Below are 25239 nucleotides of genomic sequence, written 5' to 3' on the forward strand. Positions count from 1 at the left end.
CTTTGTTTTATGTGCTGTGAGATTTCTTGTTCCCTGAGATGTGTGCTTTGCTGCTAAAATAAATACATATATATATATATATATATATATATATATATATAAGACTGGCAGATCATCAACTGTTAAATTGATATGGTGAAACAGTAGCTTATTTATCATTCAGTGGGAGTAATAGTTCTAGCCACCTGGTGAATATTAGTCCAGTTTGTTTTAGCTCTGTGCTTGGCCTCCTCCAACTCCTATGGGAAATATCTGTTTAGCTGCTAAATGCTCCACTTTGGTCACCAGCTAGTTTCTAACTATATCCTTCTGCTGTTCGGTGGACAGCAGGTAATCTACAGTTGGTTTTTAGAGCTTATTTGCTGGAAAAAGCTGCTGGCTGCTGCCAAAAGCAACACCATGAGCACTGTGAACCAGAGCAATAAAACTGCAGCTGGACAGCGAAACAATGAGCTGAAACTCGCTGTAAAGCTCCTTAAAGCTGAGGGAAGCTGCCAATTCAAATGTTAAATCTCTGTAGATTTGTCACTGAGTGACTTTTCTCACAATGCCATTTGATTTTGGTATTAGAAAGATATTGATTATAGCCACTTTAAAGGTGAGGTGTCTTTAAAGGCACATGTCATGGTTAAACAAAACCCACCCCCAACAGTTTTCTAAGGCGTAATTGTATTTACCGAGAAAACAGCTGATAATTCACCTTGATGTGCTTTTGAAAAGGTGAAGTCGGGAAGGAAGCAGTGTGAACTCGGCTAAGTAGAGTCATGTCAGATTCGATGCTGAGCAGTTACCCCTCTGCCTCATTTATCCACTTTTCAGTGAAAACGGTTGACGTGTTGGTGAGGACAAGCCCTTTCACAGGTAGTGCCTTCTGTTTCGCCCAGGCAGGAGAAAATAGGAGGGTGTGTTTTCTATTTGTGTCGACAGTGGGAAATTTTCCAACATATTTCAAACAGTCCTACACGCATCTCCTCTCTCCTCCCATTACTCCCAACATTTCAGCTGAGACCCTGCCGTCATGTCTTGTAGCTCCACATGGTTTTATTCTTCCTACCGACTCATCCACCCCACAATCACCCTGTAAATCGTATTACTATCACATCAAATTACGCTGCTTCCTCTGATTTTGCTGATTGGACTCTGAGACGATTTGTACTGTCTGCTAAATAACAGGGGTGATGCTGGAGCTTAATCTCAACAGGATAAGTGAAAGACATGACAGCCCCCATCTTCTGTCTTGTTTTGTCCAAAATCCATAATTAGATTTTGACCTGAAAATATCAAAAACAGTTTTTCTATGAAATTCTGTTTATTTATTTATTTATTTCGCATTAAAACAGTAGGGTAGTGAAAATTTTGTGAAGACTGTATTTAACTCCTTTTGTTGTTGATATTAGATGTGGTAAATTATGAGAGTTTCTGTTAATCGGCAGCTGTCAGACAGGTTGGTTATTGACCTAAAAACCTTGGCAGGATGTTAAAGATGAGTGATAGGAAAACAACCCAGGGAAATGTTGTGCAAGGAAAACGGGAAATTCACATGTTCTCAGCCACTTTGAATAATTTAACAGCCAAGTAAAACTTCTAAAGCCTTTGCAGAATGAGCAGGTAGACCCACTGTTTACTCTTAGCTATTATTTCCAGAATTACAGAACAAACCCACGTTAGGAAACTCCAGTACTACAGCTACAGCTGAGTGCACAGATATCTCACCCCTACTGTGGATGATGTGAGTGCACGCCGCTTGAAATTTTTAATTAAAAATGCAAATTCTGATTGTTTGGACTGAAATTAGATTATTGTTCCAGCATTTATCAGGACTTGAATTATTTCCCTGCCCTTAAATGTTTTTGCACTTGAGTTTTGTTTTGTTGTTTCAACAGGCTTCAGTTATATCTTTGATTTTAATTTTTGTGTGTTTGTATCATTGCTCTGCCTCATTGTTTTTATGTTTTATTGAATAAATATTACTAGACCTCAGAGTCAATTAATTGCCAGAAGCAAACATGCTGTCAGATTTTCTATTTCTGTTTAATATCTTTGCTTTTGAACTGTCTTTTGGATAAATAAGATATTTGACCACATTACCTTGGACTCTGAAAATCTGGGGTGGACATTTTTCATTATTTTCTGACAATGTATTTACTAAACAATCAGGCAGTTGATTGAGAATTGAGACAGTTGTAAGCAGGCAGATTCTGTGTCTGCTGGAGTCCAAATGTCGTGGGTACAGGGATTAGATAGAAATAGAAGAAACAGTCTTTATCCTGTAAGGCCAGCCACCTGAATTACGAGGCCACGAGTTCGAGTTCATGTAGAGGGCTGCCAGTTCCTGTCATGATATGCCTATCACCCATTCAAAACTTCGCTGGTCCTCTGTGTTATGTGTGAGCTATAAATTGGCATCGTTGGCAGATTTTGTTTCATTTAGCTAATGGATGGTCTGTGCAGCTGATAGATTTGGTGAGAGCCTGTTAGTCTGAACCAGTGTGGTAATCCATGGTGATATTTATCCCTGCAGTCTCTATATCAGGAGTAATGCAGGTGGTGCTGGTCTAATCACACCTAATCACAGATCTTTATTAGGCTAATGCACCACTGATAATAAACTGAGATGCCATAGGAATTAATTGTATATAACAACCGCCAAACCCACATTTACAGTTTTGCTGCCACTTTATGGTGGACACACTAAAATGACAACAATTCAGGGCTTCTAGTTCACATTGCTTTATGTGTGTGTAATACGTCCCTTGTTGTGCTAATTCTTTGGACACACGCTGGGTAAGAACAGGCTGGACTCTGTAAATATGTTCCCCAAATAGATCCATCAGGATTTTGTTTGTGTGACGGCCACATAGACTTGGCAGCAGCAGTGGTGCTGGGTTGGAAAATAGATGTGACTATGAACTCTGATTAAAGAAGTCAACATGAGCTGCTTGGTGAGTATAAACTCAGAAAGGCAGATTTCAATTCTTGATTGTCCATTAAAGTCATGATTTTAGGGCAAAGGTCTTAGTGGGTGTGACTCACCAATGACTTTGTACCATTGCAATTACGACTGTCACTGCAATATCCTGCTGCAACTGCTACTGATGCTATAATGTCCTGCCACCTCATCTAAGCCTGATGAGACTCAATTACAACACTTTCAGTACTGCAAGTAAAGGTTATTTTCAGTGTTGATTGTTTTAAGTTGTTTACCTTGGTTATTTACTCTTATCTGCTTACTTAGTTTTAATGAAACACTAGCTTTGGCTTCTGTTTTTGTCATTATTTTGCCTTTGGATTATTAAGTGTTCACTACAGATAATATGTTGATTTCCAACTAAAGCTTCATCGTATGCCTCTTGTTGTCACTGTCAGTTTGTTATGAGCATTTATTTTTAAATGGCTGCAAAAAAATCAACACTTCGAAGATGAGGTTGCTCAAGGTGGGCTGCAGCATCTCCTCGGTGCACACTGTGACTTCAGCAGGAAACTATGTATGTGATTCAGCAAAACGCTCCGCTCAGCGGCAGCGTGCCTCAGTTGCTGTCATTAGCAGACTGAGAGGGAGAAAGAAATGGTTAGCTCCAGCCGAGGTAGAGTAGTGGAAGAACATCATGAACATCATGTGAGTCACATTAATGTGTCCCCTCCCTCTGTCTAATCTTACGTGCTGCCCTGGAGCCCTGAGCAGGCTGTGCATTCAGCCTCTGAAGAGGATTAAAGCTCTTCAGTATTTATCATTCTCATTTGTTCTGCTTGGGTTGGGGGGGTGTTAGGCATTAAAAGACAGGGTTGTGTGTCTTTGTTGTATATCTCGTGTGCCGTATGTCTTGTGTAAGAGTTTAAATCTTTGGAGGGGAATAACAATTTGCAGCTTTTCTATTAGTATAGTGCATTTTCCTTGGATTTTTCAGTGAATGTTATAGTCTTTTTAGGTGACACCGTTTTCTCTGATGGCTGATATTGTAGCTAATGCTTAGTCCCAGTTTCTTTTTACTCCAATCTGCAGTTTTTGCTGTGAGAAACTTTCTTTGTGCCCAGGGATTGTCACAGTTTGTAGTGTCCTGGCCTGATTCCCCCATGTGGACATGACAGTTAAGTGATAAATGCATTAGAGCAACAGGAAACCATGGCACCAAAGGCTCATGTTGACTCATCATTAGTGAATATAAAATTACATTAGAAAGCCAAATAATGAAAAGCTATTTATATGGAAATATTATGGGTGTTAACTTTTAGCCTTGTTTGTTTTTTCTCCAGCTCAACCCATGAAGCCATGCTAAGAAACCTCTTCCTGTTGTGGTGAACTGCCTGGTGGACAGTCAACGGTGCCATGGCGGAACTGCCTATTGCCCCGGGACAGGTCTACATTGAGGTGGAGTATGACTATGAGTACAACTCCAAGGACCGCATCATCACCATCCGGCAGGGTGAATGCTATATGCTGGTGAAGAAAACCAATGAGGACTGGTGGCAGGTGAAGAAAGATGAGAGGTCTAAGGCTTTTTATGTACCTGCTCAGTATGTCCGAGAAGTCCGCAAAGCCCTCATGCCACCGCCGAAACCCATATCACACGGTCCTGCTATCAGCGGCAACATACCGCCACAAAGTGGAGGATCACTCTGGGTAAAGCCAACCAATCTAGAGCTGGGACTCCCGGATCGCTCCGCTGAGAACCTTCAAAGACATGAGTCCAAATATCGGCGCTCGCCCTCTGCACAAACTGCCTCCTCAGGGCACTTCAGTCCCCCAAGTCAGCACAGGGAAATCAACCACCATCACACCCCCAGCACCCCCGCAGAACACGACAGAGCTGTGGCTGAGATTCTAGTCCACGGTGGTGGCCCCCATCCTGCCCAGAAAGGAGGGTCAGGCACTCTTCCCCGTAACCGAGCTCGATCCCCAGAGCTGGTCAGGGCCCCGTTGGATGTGGACAGCACCCAACACTGTGACTCTGCAGGTGAAGAGAGGCACACCAACGACTCAGAGTCTGGCGATGAACTGAGCAGCTCTTCCACCGAACATCTGCAGGTAAAGTCACACATTTCATTTTGTTTCTAAGCAGTTTCACAGCTGGGCCCACTGTAGGATCAGTTCGATCCGTGAGGTGTTATATGATATAAAGTATGTGCTTATAATGTACAAACAGTTCATTTTGTGCCTATTATTATTATTATAATAATGGCAGTTGGCTGTTGGTGCCCCCAATATTTAATAGTAGAAGTGAGAGTTTTAGATGGTACTTTACACTAAAACTATGACTCCAGGTTTGATGCTGTAGGCAGTATTTTCCCCCTGTTGTTCCTTTAAATCTGTGCAGACCTGTTCTACACTTTCAGGTAATCTGACCTCTTGACCTAATAAAGAAAGTTTTGGAAGAATGATCCATCACTGCCAGTTAGCAGACTCAAAGCCTCAGTGTGAGATTATGCAGCTGCTTGCTTGGGAGTTTGGTCAGTGGTGATTTCTGAAATCATTAGATCAGTGTGCTGTGGAACAGAAGCCAGTGAGAAAACCTTTACCTATGGCTGTAAACCTCTTATTGTGTCTGTGAGGAGGAGGGAGTAGGAGATTAAGGTGTGTCTGAAATGGACTTTGAGAATCAATACCACAGGTGGTCAGGCTAAATACCACATTCAGTTTTTTTAGTGATATTCCTGAATGTACTGATTTCACAGTGATATATCACACAATGACTTAATGTGGTGCTGATGCGTTTGTTAAAGGTTATCTAAAGGTGAACACACACAAGCTGAAAGCAGTCCAATTCACAGTGGTGTTCCTTCCTTCCTTTGCCATTTAAATGGCAGGAGGAAGGTCAGATTAGTTGAGCTTGTTTTGGTTATGGACAAAACAAACTGCAGCTTTGTCTGCAGGTAAATGCAGATATAACAACAACTACAAAGTCTCCTCTGTCAAAGGAACTTTTCCACTTAATTGGTAAACCACTTTCTCACCAAATATGAATTTTTCATTGGCTGTTTAAAATTAGATTTCTGGACAAACAAATATATGATTAACAGTTTTATACCTGCTGCCATGTCTGAGGTTTTTTTTTTTTTCTTTAGATACACAGTTAGGTAGATAATTAAATCCAAGTTATTAGTTTTTTTTTGTTGAAAAAGTTATCTGTCAACACAAGAATAAATAGTTATGTTTAAAACCCAGATAATGGTTTTAATTTTAAGCAGCCCTAAGGTGTTATTGCACTTGTCAGCTGCCCTGCTGTAGGAGAAATGATTATCCCCCTGACTCTTCCAGTGTTTTCCCGTATCAGGATATGTAAACAATGAAATTGTTAACACGGTGCTGTTCCTTTGTTGATTTATTATTATTTAGTCACGTGGACCCAGCCTGGTCCCACTGAAGTGAGTAAACTAGAAGGTGGGTGTTTCCTGAAAAAGCCTGTTGATGTTGAAGCTATTGCAGTTTCAGCAGGTTTGTTTTGCCTGTTTGTTTTTTGTTCTGGCACAATGCTGCTGTTCACAACTCCACAGGTGTCAAAACTTCTAAAATAGGTCCTTCTAAAGTATTTTCTCAGACCGTTTCCTTTCTTACGGCATAAGTTTTAAAGCGAAACAGAAAATATTTACTGGCTGTAAAACTAAAATAAAAGTGTTAATGGAAAATGAACGATGTGTTTCTGTCTCCAGCTTCAGTCTGTTGTTCCTTGATGCCTGCTTATGCAGCGCCTTCTGATAAGTTGCTTATTTAGGCTGTGATGAGTGTCTGCAGAGCTTCACGACTCCTTACCCCCCACTCTTATCTGCTGTGCTGGACTTGACATTGTGGAAGTACTTTGTCAGTACTTGTGTGACTAGGCCACTTTCAACAGTCTACCCTACTGGACCCTTTTAGTGAGGCAGATTGTGTGGCTGTGATTGTATCATCAATTTCTTGTTATCTCAGACATTTTGGCGATGTTGTATCTAGTCTTTTCAAAGTATTTTCAGTCTTCCAAAATGGGCATTCATCTCTTTGTCGCTGGCAGTATCTCAGACACTGGTGATTGAATTTTGATGAGCTCTTAGAGATTGATTTGGAAAATGGGCTTTTTATTGAGTTATTTTATCTCCATTTGGTTTTTCTTCTCTTTCTGAAGTCTGTGTTTCACTGAGATTTAAAACACTACCATTTAAAGACAAACTCTTCTTTTTAATGCGGTTACCATCGGCATGAATGCTGCACAGATCTTTTTGTATCGAGCTCATCACACACAATAGACCATGCCACGGACTAATAGCAAGCTGTTGTGACGGGTGCTGCTCTGTGAGGAGACAAAGAGCTGAGAAATAAAAGACATTATGCAGCCATGCTGTGTAGTGTTGTCTGCTGTTTAAAGGCATGCAGGCAAACTTTGTTGAAATTTAAAAACTTGCTGTTCAAGTGCACATCTCGTTTTCTTTGTATATCCAGCTTTCCTTGTGAGCTTTGGTTGTGCGCAAATTAAAGTTAACTGTCCGTCACAGAGCTTGTGTGGCTGACACATCATATTTCATCCTGTTGCTGCTGTTTTCTGTGCCACTGAACTGTACAAAGCATCACATGTGACTTCCCATTAGGGTTTTCATGTTTAAAACGTCAGCATCTGTTGAGAGGAAGTTAGAAGTTGCATTTGGATCTTACTGGTGCACCAGTATGCAAGGGGACGGGTTGGTAAAAAAAAACAAAACAAACAAACAAAAAACAAAAACCATCAGGCATTTGATAATGTCAACAGAATCAAGTTGCCTGTTGTACGGTTGTTCCTACCACCTACCCCACTGAGTACTGCCCATTGAAATCAAAGCAGAAAGCAGTTCCTGCAACACAACTAAAATGTAATAAAACAAATGGTGCATGTTTTGAAAAACAGCACAAAACTGCATTTTCTGTTATTTGTATTTATTTCTTTTAATGCATCAGTTCATTGATCCTTAGTTGGAAAATGTTTAAGTTACCAACTGAGCTATACCTTTTAAACCCTCTGGCCAAACTGGATTGGACATTGTGTCCACTGAAGCAGATGTTTCCCTAAAGCCACTAAATGTAATTGCTGCCAAGGTCTCAGTGTGTTTTAATTTGCTGCTCCACTGCGCTGCCTCATCCATTCTGCTTTTCATCATCTCTCTTCCTTCAGGATCATAAGCACTTGTAAGAAACACCGAGTGTGCTACGAGCCTAACGTTAGTGTGTGCACAAAAGAGGGAAAAGTTGATGCAAAATGCTCATCACAGTTTGACAATCTTCAGATGGTGCATGTGACATCTCTTAGAAAGATGATTTAGAATTGTATTGGCACAGACATTTAACACAAATTTAATATTAAAAACAAACTAATTATTGCTTGGGTTTTGATAGTGTAATGTATATATTTTTTACATGTTTGCTGTGTGTCTGCAAGTCAAGAGAATTAAGTCTTAAATTTAGAAACAGTTTTTAAAGGCCTCAGAGGTCTGTAATTACAAAAAAAGATAATTTGATCATACTCTCTCACTTTCAAAAATACTCTTGAGTCACCCACTCCCCTAAGTTTGTTAGAGCCAGTAACACCATCCAGACTTCCTTTCTGACAACACTAATCAACAAAAAACCTGTAATCACTGCAGGATGATTGATTAGAGGAAGCACTTCCTCATTCCTTTGATTACTTAGTGTAGCAGGAAGTTGGATTGGCATTATTGTCTTTGCACTGTGACACTTGTACAGTAAGTGGTTGAACACACCCATGCATATTAATGTACATCCACATAAAACGGGTAATTAATTAATCCAACAACTGATCCATTCTGTAGCGTCTGTGTGTGTGTAACAGTGCTCGTTTCTGTTCACTTACGCAGAGACACAAATGAGGACACACATACGTACACTTTTGTACAGACACACACCCAGACCGGGATCTGTTAATGGGAGCCTGGCCATCTGCACTACTGTTCTTTCTGTGCCTTATTAAAAAGGCTTATTATATCACATATTGGCAGGGAGGATCTGAACTCACTGCAGGGTTATTTAGATGCTAGCCCTTCCTCTCTTTTCAGCTCGTTCTAAATGTTTACATGCCGAGGACCCGCTGATGGAAACATAATAAACCATGGGCTCCCAATTGTGAAGCGTTTAAATAAAGCATGAATTATCTGCCGCAAATAACTGCAACAATTTTTTAATTGTTGGTCTTAGCATTGTTTACATATTAGCCTATGACTGGCAGGATAATAATACCTGATATCTTGCTTAAGGGCATTGTGACATTGACTGTTGACAGAAGGAGTGTAACATCAACATGAATTAAGTAAGCCATATTTTTTACCTAGACTTGCTGCCTACTGTCTTCTTAACATTTGCCGAAATTACTTGTCGTACGATTGTTTTTCTGTCTGTATGTTTATATTCTTTCTTTTTTTGCATCTTATCCTGCTCTGTCATATTTCCTGCCAGATTGTTTGTGGATTACAACTGGTGACCTTTTGTTACAAACCCACTTCTTTTACATCTGACTTAATGTTTAGCCGTCCAAATGCTGTGTGTTTAGGATTGCAGCAGTTGTTTTGTTATCATTACTGTGCAGTGTTTTCTTGATTAATAGATTGTTTCGGTGAAGCAAAATCGTAGGTACTCATATTGCTCTGGTTCTGTTGTGGACTCTGATGTGTTCTGGGATTTGAGCCTCAAAATTACACCACACATCATTTCAGGAATATCACTGTCGGCAAACAGCGGTTCATTTGGGAGAAAGCAGGAAATTCTCAATGGAGTTTGCAGACTGTGGCAGTGCCGGTTTGTTTGCTCACCACCACTATTATGAAGCAGCCCTGAGGTGTTTATAGTACTGTGCTGGGACACACAGAGCTTCAGGGAGTTGGGCTGACCCACTCCTCTGCAGTGGCTTTGGCTGTTGTGTAACAGAGGAAGGGGTAAGGCCAGGTTGGACATCCTCACCGTCTCTATGCCTGTTTATCACGCTCTCCTTTCCTTATTCTTCTGCCTTTATTTGAAATTCCTCTTGCAGCTCAATATAGCACATGTTCTGACAACTCAGGTCAGAAATGGTTTGTAGATGGCTTCTTGCTCCTTTGTTGATCGTTTGCCATCATCAGCTTTACTTTGAAGAAAACTGCCACATTTACAGACAAATATATTTACTCAGATACAACCCTTTATGATTTCAGAAAACAAACTCACTGCAGTTGTTTTTAACATAAGGCCAGAGATCGCTGTGTTGCTATAAACTGACTTATCAGTCCACTGAGAGTGAATAAATGTAAGTAATAGTGAAATTTCATCTTATTTTTGACCATGTATTTCATGTGGATCAGTCAAGTCAAGGTTGGTTTCGGTCTGATCAGTCTGGTGCATCTCAATTTATATCATCCCCCTAATTTATGAATAAGTTGTTTTCCAGTTATGTGACAGCATCTAAATTAATTTGCATTTGGACAAGATTGTGGGAGATTTATGAAACATCTTTCACACTAATACACAAAAAAACTTATTAGGGTGAGCAGAAGGCTTTACCCTGATAGGTGGAAGTTGGACTTCTGATGAGCAGGAAGGTTAAAAAACACAATTATTGGCAGTATATTAAATATCCTTGGCACTGAGTTTGAGGAATAATTGTGTGGAAGGTGTCACTGTGGTCTGTATGATGTTTTAATAGAGACATTTTGTCTAGTCCTCACAACTTCAGTGCAGTGCGTAGGGATGTTGATTATCATGTCAGCTGTGTTGTGTGCTGAGCTGACTGGTATTATAGCATTATGGGAGGGCAGGTCAAGTAATGTGTGGGAGAGCGAGCACCACTGAGATCTGTTCTCTCTCTCCCTCCCTCCCTCCCTCCCTCCCTCCCGCTCTCTCTCTGTTTATGTAAGGAATGTGTGTGTGAATAAGAGTCAGTGTGTGTGTTTGAGTGTATGTAGGGCCTCAGAGTGACATTATCTGGTTTGCCACAGTGACATGTCTGTCAGAGAGAGAGAGAGAGAGAGAGAGAGTTTGTGAATAGGCAGAGGCTGCTGTGTTTCTCTGCATCATCAGTGTCCTCGTCAGCACTGCCTGCTACAAGACTTATTCTTCTGCAGTGGCAACTCAGCTAAAGGACAATATGTACCCAGATGAGAATGAGACGGTAAGACAGCTTCTTTATGTGCATGTGTAGAGACAGCAGGGACACTCAGAAATGGAGAAACTGTCAACTTCAGATGCTTTAAGTGGATCTGTTCATACACCTACACCCACATTTTTGCCATATCAGCAAAACCTTTAGTTTTTTTGGGGTTCTACTGTACGCAAGTAATTTACTGCATAGTGACTAACGCTTGTGAGTATTTCTAACACTATACAGCTTATTACAAAGCACCAGGCTGTTGGTGTTGCAGATAACATACAGGTGAACACATGCAAATAGACCCAGTTGCATTTAGTGTTTGCTGAAAGAGAATGTCTCTTAAACTGAATTATGCTGTGGTTAATTGCAGTAATCCCAATCATACAAGCGGAGAGTGTTGGTCCCTAAAGTTACCAACAAAAGTCATGCACACATATTTTTTTTTTCCTCATGTCATGGTTGCTGCCTCTTCTCGTGTGTTCTCTGTTGAACACACAAAGTAGCTGATCTTGCAGCTTTTCTTCAATACAAACAATTCACTCTCCGTGAGCACTCGCTCCGATCCATTTCATTGATTGTTGAAACCCCAACTGCTTCTAAACTGAATCCATGAAATCAGTAGCCAGAAGGAACAGAGAGATTCGTTTGTATCCTGAGAACCGCTGATAGCATGCGACAAGGTAGCTAAGAGGATGTGCTAAGTACTGGCCATGCTTCATTACATAAGCACCGGCTACGTAATATTTGTTTGGACAGCTGGCTGGTGAGACGAGCTCAGGGCAGCAGTGATGATGGCAGAGAATGAGGAGGAGGAGTGGCAGACAGAAAAAAATATTCTGTGAAAACATTAGACATTATAAACACAGTAGACACAGAAAAAAACCTCAACAGTTTCCACTTTAGCATCTAAAGAAGCAGTTGAGCATTTGATTTCTTACATTTCTTATGGTAACATGATACAGTCAGGGGAAGAGGACTCTTTTTAATGCAGCTGCAGACTGCTCTCTCTAAAGTGATGAGATCCAAACCCTCTAAACCACCATGGGTACGTGAGCAGCCACTAAATAACAGACAACTATTTGCACCATATAATCTCTTGTCCAGTATAAATAAAGGTTTGCTTGTGGCCCTGCCCATGTGTACTTACACTTGTGTGACTGACGACAGTGTGCACTATAATTTCTCACTTTCCAGTGTGTTGGATTGTGTGCACTTCACCCCCAGTGAAGCTCAGAGTCAAAGGTACTTGGCAATATGGGAATGAGGTGTTTTTTTTCTTCTTCTACATGAAGCCTAGCTCCTCTCTCTTTTTCTGTGACATACTTCTTTATAGAAAGCACAGCATTTCTTGAAAATAAATCATTCACAAATTAGAAGAATATTAAACACATGATCTTAAAAGATTTTCAAGCTCGAAAGAACAGTTTATTATGGACAAGATGTAGGTCACGTCTCATTTCACTTAATTATTCAGTCTGACATTGTGTTCAAGCCAGCTAATTTCTGTTTGGGAGAGGTGTGGTGAAAGTGACGTCATTCTTCGTTGACACAAAAGTTGCTGTAGCAGTTTTGCAAAGAACGTTTAGCAGCATTCCCACAAAAATGCAGAATAACGCGTTGGATTCAGAAAGCTTTGTATAATTCACTGGAACCAGGGGTGCCTGTATAGATTGATTTCTGCAGCTTAAGCTTAAGCTCAGTTATTCTTCACTAACAAAGACCTCTCTCTGTCTCTCTCTGTCTCTCTCTCTCTGTCTCTCTCTCTCTGTCTCTCTCTCTCTCTCTCTCTCTCTCTCTCTCTCTCTCTGTCTCTCTCTGTCTCTCCCTCTCCAGAGCTTTTAGTTGGTTTCTTATTTGAGGTCGAAGCATTGATGTCATTGGGTCCTTGCGTCTTCAAGTTTTCTTTATGTCAGTTGTGTGGTGGACTCTTGAGTATAGGTTGAGGAATAAAGAATAAAGCCCTGCCAAGCTAATTCACATACATCTCTCACAGTAATGTGTCACTCTTTATGTTCTAAGGGACATTTTTCATTAAGAAGAAGCTAAAGCTATAGCTAAATCACACAGCTCTACCGGTTTGAACATCTGAGCCCGCTTAATGGTTTTATCTGATCCTTTTCTGGCTTTTGATGTTCTTGAAATGAACAGGGCAGTATTATTTTTCGTAGCTCAAGGCCTCTTTATTTGGAGTTAAGACATGTTTAGACGAGTATTAGATGTACTTGAATAAATATTCACTTCTCTGCATAATGGTAGCGGCTTGCAGTGTAGTGTAATATAGTTCACCCTTTAACTGCATAGCTACACATTTAAACTTAGCTCTGCAGTTTTTGTGTATATTTGTCAAACCGCCGCCAATTGTCCAACCTTGAATGTCTGCCAGCTCCTACACTGTTGGAATTGTTGAACAATTGCACATTTCAGTGCAATCTGAAAAAAAAAAGCTTTCAAATACACAGTCTGGGACACAGTGATTAAATAGCTTTTGATAGAACAAAGGTTACAGCATGAGTAAACAGACCTGCAGAGTCATGCTGGGAAATTGGCTGCACACAGTCAGCTCCCTCAGGTTTAATGGCAGTTTCTCTCTTGCAGGATAAAAGCTTCTTCATTTCCGGTTTGGACTGTACCCCTGGGATAATTCCATTTCAGATTAAATTAGTAGATTATTCTTGGCGACAAGCCTCCCTTTTCTTCTTCCTTTTCCTCTTCCTCTGTTCCTGCTGTCACCAGTAAGTGTTAAGCAGATGTAAACTATCATCCCACATTAATAAGTAATATACACCTAAATCCCACAAAGAAAACCTACCTGGTGAACCCCTTAAACCCCTTTGCCTCATTGCACTGGTTTGACATGAACCTGTTTCTGTGCCTTGTTCAGGTTTGCTGTTTCAGAAGCCACATTCATGATACACACTTCTTTATTTGCATTCAAGACCAGAATTACAGGTTCAGACCCAGTGAATGGATGGTATGCTGAATAGAGAGATGCAAGTTTTTTTGTTTTTTGTGTTTTATTCCTTCCAAGGACAATTTTGGTGTGCCTTTTTGGTGAATACAAAGTCAAATCACTGAGGTTTTTATGACTCATTCTCACAAAACCCTCTCTGTGCTGGGCCTTCTACTCACTGGAGTCTGGTAATTTGTATTTATTAAAGTGCAAGCTGTGTCTGATATGACTCCTTGCTGCTCTGCTTCTCACTATAATGATTAAATGTATCAGTGACCCATTAAGACTGAAGCATTAGATCTCACCAATATGCAAAACTCTGTAGCCCTGCTGTGGCTGAGGAGATTTTATTTTTATTGTTCATGATATGATAAAAGGTTCCTAAAAACCATAGGCATCAAGAGGGTCATCATTGAAATGATTGGTGGGCTTATTGACTGACAAACATTTAATTTTTTTTTTTAATGCTCTGAACATTTTATGATCCTGCTACTTGACCAAATCCCAAATTTCATCATTTCATATTTTAATGAAAGAATGAATATGACCTTCAAATTATCATTTCACCCTTAACATGGATGTTTATATAGACAAAATGAAATCGTGAGAATGGGAAGATGTGTGGTTTCTGTCCATATCAACCTTTCTACCTTTTTGTAGCACTCATAGATTCACAGACGTTGGTAGTTTCAAGTTCAGTTTCTGAAGATTTTTTTTTTTTTTTTTTTTTCCCCTCAGTCATCACTCACAAAATCGGGACTTTTTTCACCTTAGTGCCCCTGAGTGCTTCGTGAACAGATTCTGACTTTTTGGTTCAGGTTAAAACATGTTTTGGGCGAAAAAGTGGTGTGCCACAGGATTTTTTTTTTTCCTGAGCTTCCTGTTGATTTGTTCTCACTAGCACATAGCTGTGGCACCGTTTTGTGTTACCTCTAGCTCTCTGTCTCACTGTGTGCCTTTGAGAATGACCTTGCAGCATTCACATAGTTGTTGAAATAATCACGGCCAGCAGATTCTGTCTTTCTATCACTTTCCACATTACTTTCTCCATGGAGCAAAAACTGCCAAGAGTCATTTTGGGGGAAAAAAGCTACAACATCTGTGTCAATGCAGTTTCCGCTCTTTTCTATTTTGTACAGCTTTTGCTGCATTCTCCACATTCTTGGATGATTTTTCTGAATGCACACTTTTAGCAGCCCCTTCCTGATTTGTAGTTAGTCACACGGCTGGGATGGGGTAACAGTAACATCAAATAGTAACAATTCCCCTTTTGTTGTCTGTAATCAACAAATAATGGGTAATAATTATTAAACATTGACAAAAGACTGACTTTCTGTGTTAGGTTTTTGTGTGCCACAGTAGCTAATACTGGACTAGGCTAATAGGCTGTGAGTTTAACACACTCAGAGCTTTAACAACAAATATTTGCTCCACAGAGACAAAGGTTTAGAGAACCAGTAGCTTCTTTTGTCACATAAATATTTAATAATTAATATTTAATCAGTGATAACAGATAATACGTCAAGGTGATAATAGTTAGATAGCTCATGTGTGGTTTTTAGAGTGTTTAATAGTACTTAAATCTAACAGTGTAAAATCTGTTAAACACAATCTTTGCATGCACTTATTCCTTTTTTTTTTTTTTTTTTTTTTTTTTTTGTTTTATAAAATGTCTCTCGACTTGAGCCCATAAAGTCATTTAAAAGGAAAAGTCCTGACATGCTTCAAGCTGATTGTAGGATCATCCTTAGCCAGGGGCATCTCTCTTCCTGCCTTTCTGTCTTCCACATACCTTCCCTCTTCTCTCCTCCTATTCCATGTAGAGGTGAGTTGTTGAGGCATGTGGTGGTAAGGAAACTGGAACACGTGGCCTTTTCTCTGTAGCTGGAGGAGGCAAAAAGTATCTGAGTACATTTTCTTTTTTTCCTGTGTCCTAACACATTCCTTAAGGTGTGCAGAGACAGGTTGATACACGATTCTCTGGTGAACAAAAAAAACTGTGCACAATGAACATTTAAGAGAAGATGGACCAAGAAGGAGAGTGTAGCTGATATCTAGATGATGAGAAAGAAGATATTTCAGGACAAGGGACAAGTGAGATTCTGCCATTTGACTAGCAGATATTACTACTCAAATTTTCACACCAGCAATTGCACACAACAGTGCTGGACCACTCCACTTTTTTTTGTCAAACAAACCGCAATGAAATAAAATGCAGCTTTTGGAAGTTACTAAACAGACAGTAAAACACCTGCAAGTGATCTGCCTGTTGTGGGTTTCTCTTTAAGAGAAAATACTGTAGCATTGTCCTATTTTCTTGATGCAGTTCTGTGCAGTGTCCTGTGGTATAACTGGGATATGTGATGATCAATGTGGCTCTGGCAGCAAACACAGCAGGCCTACCTACATGGACTGAAAGAGATGGAGATTTGAGTATAGTGAGCAATTTGCTCTTTCTGCCCCTTCATCAAATTTGAAGGGATGATGTATTTTTTTGGGATTGCTCTAGTTATACATAATTTTCTCATCGCTTAGTGCCAGTTACTCTGCTGCACTGTTGTTGACCTGGGGACTGGCTTTGGATGGAGTATTTGGGCACAGTGTCAACCTTAATTACACTGAGCTTTTCTTATTGCTGTGTCATTTTGTCGTTGCAAGCTGCTGTTTAACTTTTCTGTATCACAGTTATTGGCCTCCCCTCTTGCTGTAGACATGTAGTGCTCTGCTGGTGTTTTCCAATCTGTTCTAGACTATTAAATGCATTCACAGTGTAGACTGGAAAGAGTGAATGTGAATCCCTAGGCTAATGACATCAACCAAAGCTAATTGGAGTCAGGAGTGAACAGACCTGGGGTCCAGTCAAATGAAATCAGAGTGGATGTTTGGGTTAGAGCTACTGTGACCTATGAAAGACCTAGACATTTTGAGTTCGCTGTTCATGAGAAGTGTGGGCATAGTGAGCTATGCCTCACCTGAAGAAAGGTTAAAAAGAAACCCAGTGTAGCAGCTAAAGGCTTAAAGTAATCATCAAAGCTGGTTAATATCTCTGTTCATGGTGTTCATGGCAGGACACTGCACAGGAACCTGCTTTTCTCTGTGAAATGTCACTACATGCCTCAAATTTGCCAAATAGCAGAGTGACGCTCCACAACAGTACTGGGAAAAATGTTTTGTTGGCTACCGTGGAATTGTTGGGGGAGAACACGCAGCACGATGTCAGCTGCTAAAAGGGCAATGCATACCAGCATGAAAACTTCATGCCAAAGGTGAAGTGTGACAGAACTGCTGCTGTGAAACAACCCAAGAAACGTCATTGATTCTTAAATTTGATACACATCCTGTTAAAGCAGGTCAGTGAGGTAACATTTTTAAGTATAAAGAATGCACTTAGTTATAAAGGGCAGCTTGGTTTGATAGTGCAGGCAGAAATGTGGGATTTTTGAAAGATTCGTCACAACACTTGGTCAGACTTCTTAGGTACATCAAGTGATGCAGTTGTCATAGTCATTTTGCTAAATCTTTGCATTTTTAGAGAGTTATCAAGACATCAGTAGTCTGCACGGCTTCTTTACAGTATATACAATGATGAATTGCCATATGTCATCCCATATTTGTCTGTTAGCTTTCTAACTAAAGACCTGTTATATTAAAATATAACTTCTGTTTTAAACTGTGATATCAAAACAAATCTCCACATACTTTGGTTTACAGGCAGAGACTGGTGGAATAAAACATTTATTTTAGCTGTTTCTGAAGCTGGTTTTAGCTGTGAACTGGTTTCAGTTGGTGCTGAATTGGTTGTGATTGGCCAGATACCATGGTTTATAGATGAACAAGTACTTGTGTGTCTTTTTTTTTTTTTTAAATGGAAATTTCTTGTGTACGTTTGTGAACTGGTCCAAATCTGTATCCCAGTAGCCGTAAGGGTTAGTGCTAGGATTATTCTCCATCTTATGTAATATATTCTTCTCACTTACAGTAATCCTCTAATTCCTGGGTTCTGTCATTGGTTTGTGCTGTCAGTAAAAAGGCCACTTGTGTCATGTCTCAGCTGTGACTCACTCTTTTCCAGTGCCCACTCATTTATGAAGCTCACAGTTGGTCTAAATGTTTCCATTGTTTGTGCAGCCAAAGCATTATTTTTGCATATATAATAGAAATCCAGTTCAAACTGTATCCTCTGGTTGCGTTTTATCTTTTTGTTTACATCTCCTTAACTTCCTCCTTTCACGTTTAGTCCTCATCTTTTGTCCTAGCCCTGAATTGTTGGTGTATGGTTAGGTTTTTCATTCATTTGAAGTTTGCCCCTTGTACTCTGTTCACTTTTATAGAAAAATTAAATGAAGGGGAATGGAAAATGAGATTTAAATGTTTCTGAGGAAAACTAGACTAAATACGTTAAAATATTGAAAGACTAAAAGTAAATCTGAATCATGTGCCAAAATTAACAGTGGTCTTAGGAGATTTCTTGACAGACCGTGTTGCAGCTGGTGGTCTCATGCTGTCTGGTATTTTCAGATAAATAAAATCTACTTTGATGAATACAGCTCACCACTGAGCCTCCTTTTATCTCTTTCAGTTACACCAGGCTGAGTTCATTGCATTATGGTTGTGTTGTGTCCCTGTTCTCCAAGTTAATGGGCATATAGTCTCATTCATGTCTATGAATGGACATCCAACACATTTGGACTTATGGTCCTAAAGGACTTGTGTGTGTGTGTGTTTGAAGGAATAGTAAAGTCCTGTTCTGCCCTGCTGGATTTGGTCTTAACTCATTGACTGGACCCAGCTGGGTCAGGCTGCTCAACAGTGAAGCTGTGTTTGTTGTAATGTGATCTGACAAGATTAGCAGAGGAGGAAACTAATGTGTTGAGCGCCTCAATACTGTGTAAGGCCTCCAGAATTCACTGGCGAGCTACTTCTACCCTCTTCCTGTCGCCAGTTCAGATTTGTAGCATTAGACTGTTTTAAGCAGATTTAACTTATTCACTATCCAGTGACAATGGACAGGTTTTTTTTTTTTTTTACCAGAAAGTAGGTCAAAGAAATGCAAGTTAATCTGCATTTCCATCTTCTAGTGTTATGTAAATGTCAGCTTAAGTTTGAGCAGGTGCATGTAACAACAGAAGACTACACATCTAGAGGACAGAATTAAGAGAGCGCCAGTCAAACCTTAAATGACGGACAACTGTGTGGAAAATTAGTTGAAACTGTTGTTTCATATATACATTTGAAGGTCACAGTTGCCACAGATTTTTCTGCAGGTGAAAGCTTATGCCCTCAGAATATTGATGAAGTTGCTCAAATTACAAATTAATTTCTAAACAGCATGTTGGAGTCAAATATTTTTTTGATTTGATTTTGGTACTTCAGGGGTTTATCTGCTGAGTGTTAACATTAACACACAGACACAACATTATATTTAATTTGTCTGGTAATTCTATAAATTCAATCTGTAATTGCTTACTATTGCACTAACAATTATTCTGTCAGCTTGGGAAATAAGTGTAATATCTTTAGTTTCTCGGCCTTACATAGCTGCTGCTGCTGCTTTGGGTTTTTGGGTCAGTTTGCTGGCTCAGTTGCAGGCACTAGAGATCAGCTGTGCATTGGTGGGCTTGTGACCAGAGAGTCTGTGGTTCACATCTGCGAGAACCCGGGGCTGTAAAGGAAATGTACTTTATTTCTGAGGCTGATCACATAAATGTTGAGATGGACATCTACCACGCAGCTGCCCCAATGAAGTTTCCTAGCATCAGAAAATAAAAACTTCGCCTCCTTCAGGTTGAGAGTTTATAACTTCATAAATGTAAAATAGGGCACTGCTGAAAAAGCAGCTTGTGCGCTGAGCCACACTATCCCAAGATATATAGACAGTTTAAACAAACACACAGAGTGAGTTGGGTGTTTTCCCTCAGGACTGTCATAATAAAAATGTTGTAGCACAGTATAGACAGACTGAGATAACTGATGTATAATCTCACTGGAGGGTGTTGAGACTGGCATTAACTGAGTAGCAGGACAGGACGGATTTGAAGAGTCTGTATCTCTGCTATCTTCATCCTCCTCAGCTCTGTTAAGCCAACAGAGCTAGACTGAGATAAGTGTAAAGATGCAAACATCTGGTGATTTAGATAGTGTCCTTAAAGCCTGTTGTGATGTGGTCGAGAAGTTACTTCTAAAAGACACAAATACAGGGCACACAAATAATCCCGACTGAGTTATAGCGTTTCCTATTTTGTAAGCAAAAATCTTTTCTAATTTAGGATTAGAGCCCGTTGTCTCAACGTGAACATCTAAATTCATTCATTTTGAAAGGCTTTAAAAAGATTTGCCATTTCAAAGGTGCGTTTTCGACCTGGCAAGCTTATTGTCCACGCATTAGAGAGCAACATTAAATCCTCCTCAGAGCTCAAATTAGAGGTGAAAGATAAACACAGCATGCATCTTCCTACGTCACATCCTTTTGCATTATGTGTCCTGAGCAGTGACCACACTTGGCCCCCTCCTATCTTCTTACATAACCCCCCCCCCAAGCCAATGCCTGCGCTGGAGAATTAGCGTCATTAGCTTCGACCAGGCAGGTAGATGGAATTAGAGGATTAATCAGCAGCTTGACTCACTGCATCACCACAGGACTGTTCATATATGCATGGTTGAATCAACTCCGAGAATATTATACAAGCTATTTTTAGTATTTATTTTGAAAAGCGTCAGGCCCAGAGAGTGAATATATGTCACTGAAAAACCGGGAAGTGACATTTTGTGTTTTAAATGTCTCTGGTTAGAAATGTTACGTAAGGTGAGTGTGCATTCCCAGAAAAGGTGACTGTGGGTTCATGTCCCATCCTTCAGGGAATACCCCCCATTCCCTGTGGTGAAGGCAGAGCAGCACCCAGACATCTGCTGTTCCAGACTCTCAAGCATATGGTCATACATGCTGCAGTTTAAAAAAAACACACACACATCTGGAAAAGTTTGTTTCCTCCTGCGATTGGGCAGTGCCAACACTAATCACTTTTTACTTTCTGTGTCACTCCAGCTTTAGTCACGCAATACAGCGTTACTCAGTCTGATTTTGTTTCAGTTTATAAAGGGGCATCGGACCAACTTTAGCGATGCATGAAAAACTGAGCCCAGTTGTTCATTTGAATGATTTCCTGTGCTGAGCTTTGGCAAAAAACTCAACTTTCACCATAGCAAATGCAACGTCAACCGGCTGCACCGGCCAATCAAAGACACGATAAACAACATGTTTATGGTAGATAACAGTACATTGTAACATGAATGACCACATTTTTACCATTTACCTCCATGTCACAATGAAAGACTGACAGCTTTCCAGATTAGTAATATTTACTGCGCTGTGTTATGGCACCTGCTAAACCTTTAAATATATAGATTTATTATTCCAGCTCTTCTTCCCTGATTGTACTAAATTGTCTCAGTGGTACTTAACACAGCATGGCCCCACCATACAGCCCTGTTTTTATACTAAATGGCTGTTTTTGCTTTGAGCCATCCACTAAAACACGTAGCGCTCCAGTGTGGTGCCTTGTTGGAACGGGGGGTTGAAGTAAATATGAGCTGGTAGGTGTCTTTTATTTATCTTTAGAGAGGTGGTGCTTCTAAACTCTTTCACAAAATACTGTAATTGTTCAGCAGTAAGTCTCAGACTTTTAAATTTCACTGTGTGGGATCTGGACCTTGTTTTCAGTTTGTTAAAGTTAGGATATGAATGACTTCTACTGCAAGTATCCAGAACAAGCTTCTTTGCCTTCCGGCTCCATCACTTTCTTCACGAGTTTCTCTCCTGCTGCTTCTTACATTTGACCCATTTGCAGCTCATGTAGAGACATGTGCAGGTCAGAGTTAGATTCAGAACAAGACCAGGATTCCTCATTGGACCTCCTCCCCTGACAGATTTCAGTGGTGCTCCTCTTGGGCGGGGTTATGCAAAAGAGGGCAATGCACGTCCCGTCTTTCAGATCTGTAACTGTGTAGACCCTTTTGTTCCTCAAAGAACAAAGAACCTTTTTTCTTCTTGTCAAAGTACACAGCAGACAGATCTCACTGCTTATGTCACAAAATATCACACAGGGACTGATCGTGCTGTACCAAACACTGCAACTCTGTTAGGGTAAACATCGTGTACTTAATATCAGATACAGGCAGGTTGATGCACCTGATAATCTGTGCAGTGGTTCATTACAGCAGCAAACAATGGTGGTCAGTAATGAACTTAGTGCTGCAATGATATGTACACATATATTTTCTGGACTAGCAATATTGACAATAATTTTAATAATGGAAAACAGTTTTTGTTTTTTCTTTTCTTGAGATTTTATGCAAAAGTTTATAATAGCCCTTTTCTGCATCCTTCAGAAGCACCTTCTCAGTTTGTAATGCTCTTGTTGCACTTTTTGTGCTGTGAAGGAATGTGTGAACAAACGGATGCTGTCCCAAGGCAAACACGTTGAAGTGTGTGTGTGTGTGTGTGTGTGTGTGTGTGTGTGTGTGTGCGCGCGTGTGTGTGCGTGCGTGCGTGCGTGTGTGTGTGTGTGAGCGCGTGCGTGCGTGTGTGTGTGTGTTCAGAGTTCAGCTGATGGTTGGTTAAATATGGATCTAGCTGCCTGTGAACTGTCCTGTGGCATGTTGGGTTGGTGCAGCCTGACTGCTTCCAAAATACAGCTTCGTAAGGTCGCTGAGAGCAAAAACGCACCTCAGGCTATTCACTGTATTTTCACAGCGCTGCATTGTCTTCTTTTTTTCTCCTGCTCAATGCCATTGCACTAGAGTTATGTAATTGCCTTGGGTGGTGCCACTGTTTTGAGGCTTTTTTGTGTTGACATGCAGTGTGTCCACGGGTTGCTTTTCTTTGCTGTATTTCATTTCAGTCAGATTTACTGATGTGACCTCATGCCAGAGGGAAAGAACCACCGAGCTGTGATGGACATGTGTTTTACAGGCTTTAGGATTTTCAGGGTTTCTTGAGGATTTTTTGCATCTGAGCTGTTCAGTCATCCTTTAGGCTCTTGGTTTATTACATTTGTTTTCCTCTGCAAGTTTCTTATGGACCCAGCCCTTCACCCATAATATTTTACAACATGGAAAATATTTTTAGGGACAAAATAAACACTTAAACTAAATAGGAGTTTGCTGATCACCAGTCAACACAACAAAATATAGAAGTCATGCATCTAATACTGTGCAAAACTGCTAATAATAGTTCTTAGTCTTTCAGTGTATTATAGTATCGGTGATGTAATCTTGTCAGGAAAGACAGCCTGGGTATTTTCCATGTGCACAAGTCCTCAGTCTTTCTTCCTGTTTCTATCAGGCACCATCACGCCTTCAGACTGGTTTCATTGGTCATTTGTTCCACATCTACCTGCTGGTAGAACAAATAGCCCTGTCATACCAGTTATTAGCAAAAACAAAGCATCACATCTGTGTTTGAAACTACGTTTTGCACCTTTGATCTACAAGAAGGAACTCGGAGTTAGTTTTCCCAAAAAAAAATACTTTAAATCCACATTCCACTAATCAATTAATCAACTAATTGTTCTCTAATTCTCTACCTTCTATGCAGTGGTTTATGTTGTTCATTATTCTAACATTGGCCAGCAAAGAAAAAAAAACTGTATAGGTGTAGGTGAACTGCCTGTCTCAGGATCTAATTTTGTCCTTTGTATACTTAGGGTCCTGATTCAGAGGTAATTAGCTCAGTGTGGGTTTTTGCTGACTCGGCAAACCGGGCTCTGTTAAGGAAAAGGTCTGAATTTCTGCCTCCATCAGCTCCATTGTGTGTGTAGTAAGAGAAGGAAATACTGAGAAACATTTCCTACTTGTGTTATGCAGTATAGCAGTTGACTACGTCAGTCTTTAACGTGCACCACTGCAGTGGCACTGTGTCCTATTGAAACTAAAAACTGAATGGACCAAGGAAGTAGAAGAGAAGTACCTGCCGTCTGTGTGTTTGTGGGCATGTTTAAACATGTGCCTGTGTGTATATTAGTCTAACCCACACACCTAAAGGTTGGCATCAAAGTACTGCACAGTGTGAATGTTTACAAGTGTGTTAAACGTTTGCGTGGCCCAGCTCCTTGAGGTATGCAGCAGAGCAGGTTCATCTGTGTCAAACAGAAAAGGGGAGGAGAGAGGAGTTGAACATGTGGAACCACACCTCCTCCAGCGCTCCAAAAATTCACAAACTTTGTTGTCATGCTGCCACCTAAAGGACACTACTGCCTGCTTCTTTGCTAACCTTTGACTCTGCTGTTTCTGCTGCTGAGAAAACAGCAGCTGGTCCTCCGCTTACAGTCATGGAGTCAGGGAACTTTAAAAATGCTGCATAGTTTGTGGGATTTATTGATTCAGCTGTTTGGCGATTATCGAAGAATGACCAGACAGCTTGATCATGTTTCCTCGGCTTGCAACTTAAAGTTATACTCATTATTGATATTCAGTTTACTATTCATGCATGACCATGAAATAATATAATCTTCATGTGTTTAGCAGCTGGAACCACCAGTTCATAATTTTTCTCAGAAGAGGCCTAAAGTGCTGATAAAAGCTGATTCTAATTTTCTGGCAGTAAACTATTCATTTAATTGATTAATGGTTGCAGCCCTGATCAGTATACAAAGATACAAAAAAAAATCAATGCTCAACAAATCCTCATTACAGAGAACCTGCACACAACAACTGTTTGGCATTTTTCCTTTTATGAAAAACTTAAAAGAGGAATCATTTATCATAACTGTTTGGGTTTGTGTGCCTGATTAATTTCAGCACAAAACAATAATTTACAGAAATGGGTGTTTCGAGGTAAAATGTTCCCCTTAGTTTTTGTTTCTGTGCATGCTGAGTATTAAAATCACTTTTCAGGCTAATGATGAAATATGTTGGTAAATCACTCACTTTATTAATTGAAGAGTAAGATCCAATTAATAATAATTTTCTATCTCATTTACCTTGTGGCTAAACTACAAATTAAGTAGTTCACTACAGTGAAGAGATTTACCACTTGTCTGTCTCAGATCACGGTAGATGTTGTATATTTGGGGTCAGACAAAATAAGCAGTCTGAAGACAAGAAGTCAAATCAAATGACTCAAAACCACTGAAAGAGCCACTGAAACCACAACTGAAACAGACACCAAAAAGACCCAGCAGGCTTCAGCTGGTATTTGTTTTTGAAAAGCAACCCGGCCGTTGT

At 40.2% G+C, this 25239-nt stretch overlaps 1 protein-coding gene across 7 annotated transcripts in view; it reads left to right on the forward strand.

Annotated features, from left to right (window-relative positions):
* Positions 1 to 25239, forward strand: part of LOC113134528 (rho GTPase-activating protein 12) — a 41464-nt gene that overhangs the window by 1421 nt on the left and 14804 nt on the right. For all 7 annotated transcript variants that reach the window (XM_026313948.2, XM_026313950.2, XM_026313949.2 and 4 more), the window contains exon 2: positions 4252 to 5023. In XM_026313948.2, the coding sequence (XP_026169733.1) occupies positions 4325 to 5023 (699 nt within the window). In that variant the 5' untranslated portion in view covers positions 4252 to 4324. The remainder of the gene's footprint in view (positions 1 to 4251; positions 5024 to 25239) is intronic.

This window comes from Mastacembelus armatus, chromosome 17, assembly GCF_900324485.2.
Source record: "Mastacembelus armatus chromosome 17, fMasArm1.2, whole genome shotgun sequence".
Classification (NCBI taxonomy): Eukaryota; Metazoa; Chordata; class Actinopteri; order Synbranchiformes; family Mastacembelidae; genus Mastacembelus; species Mastacembelus armatus.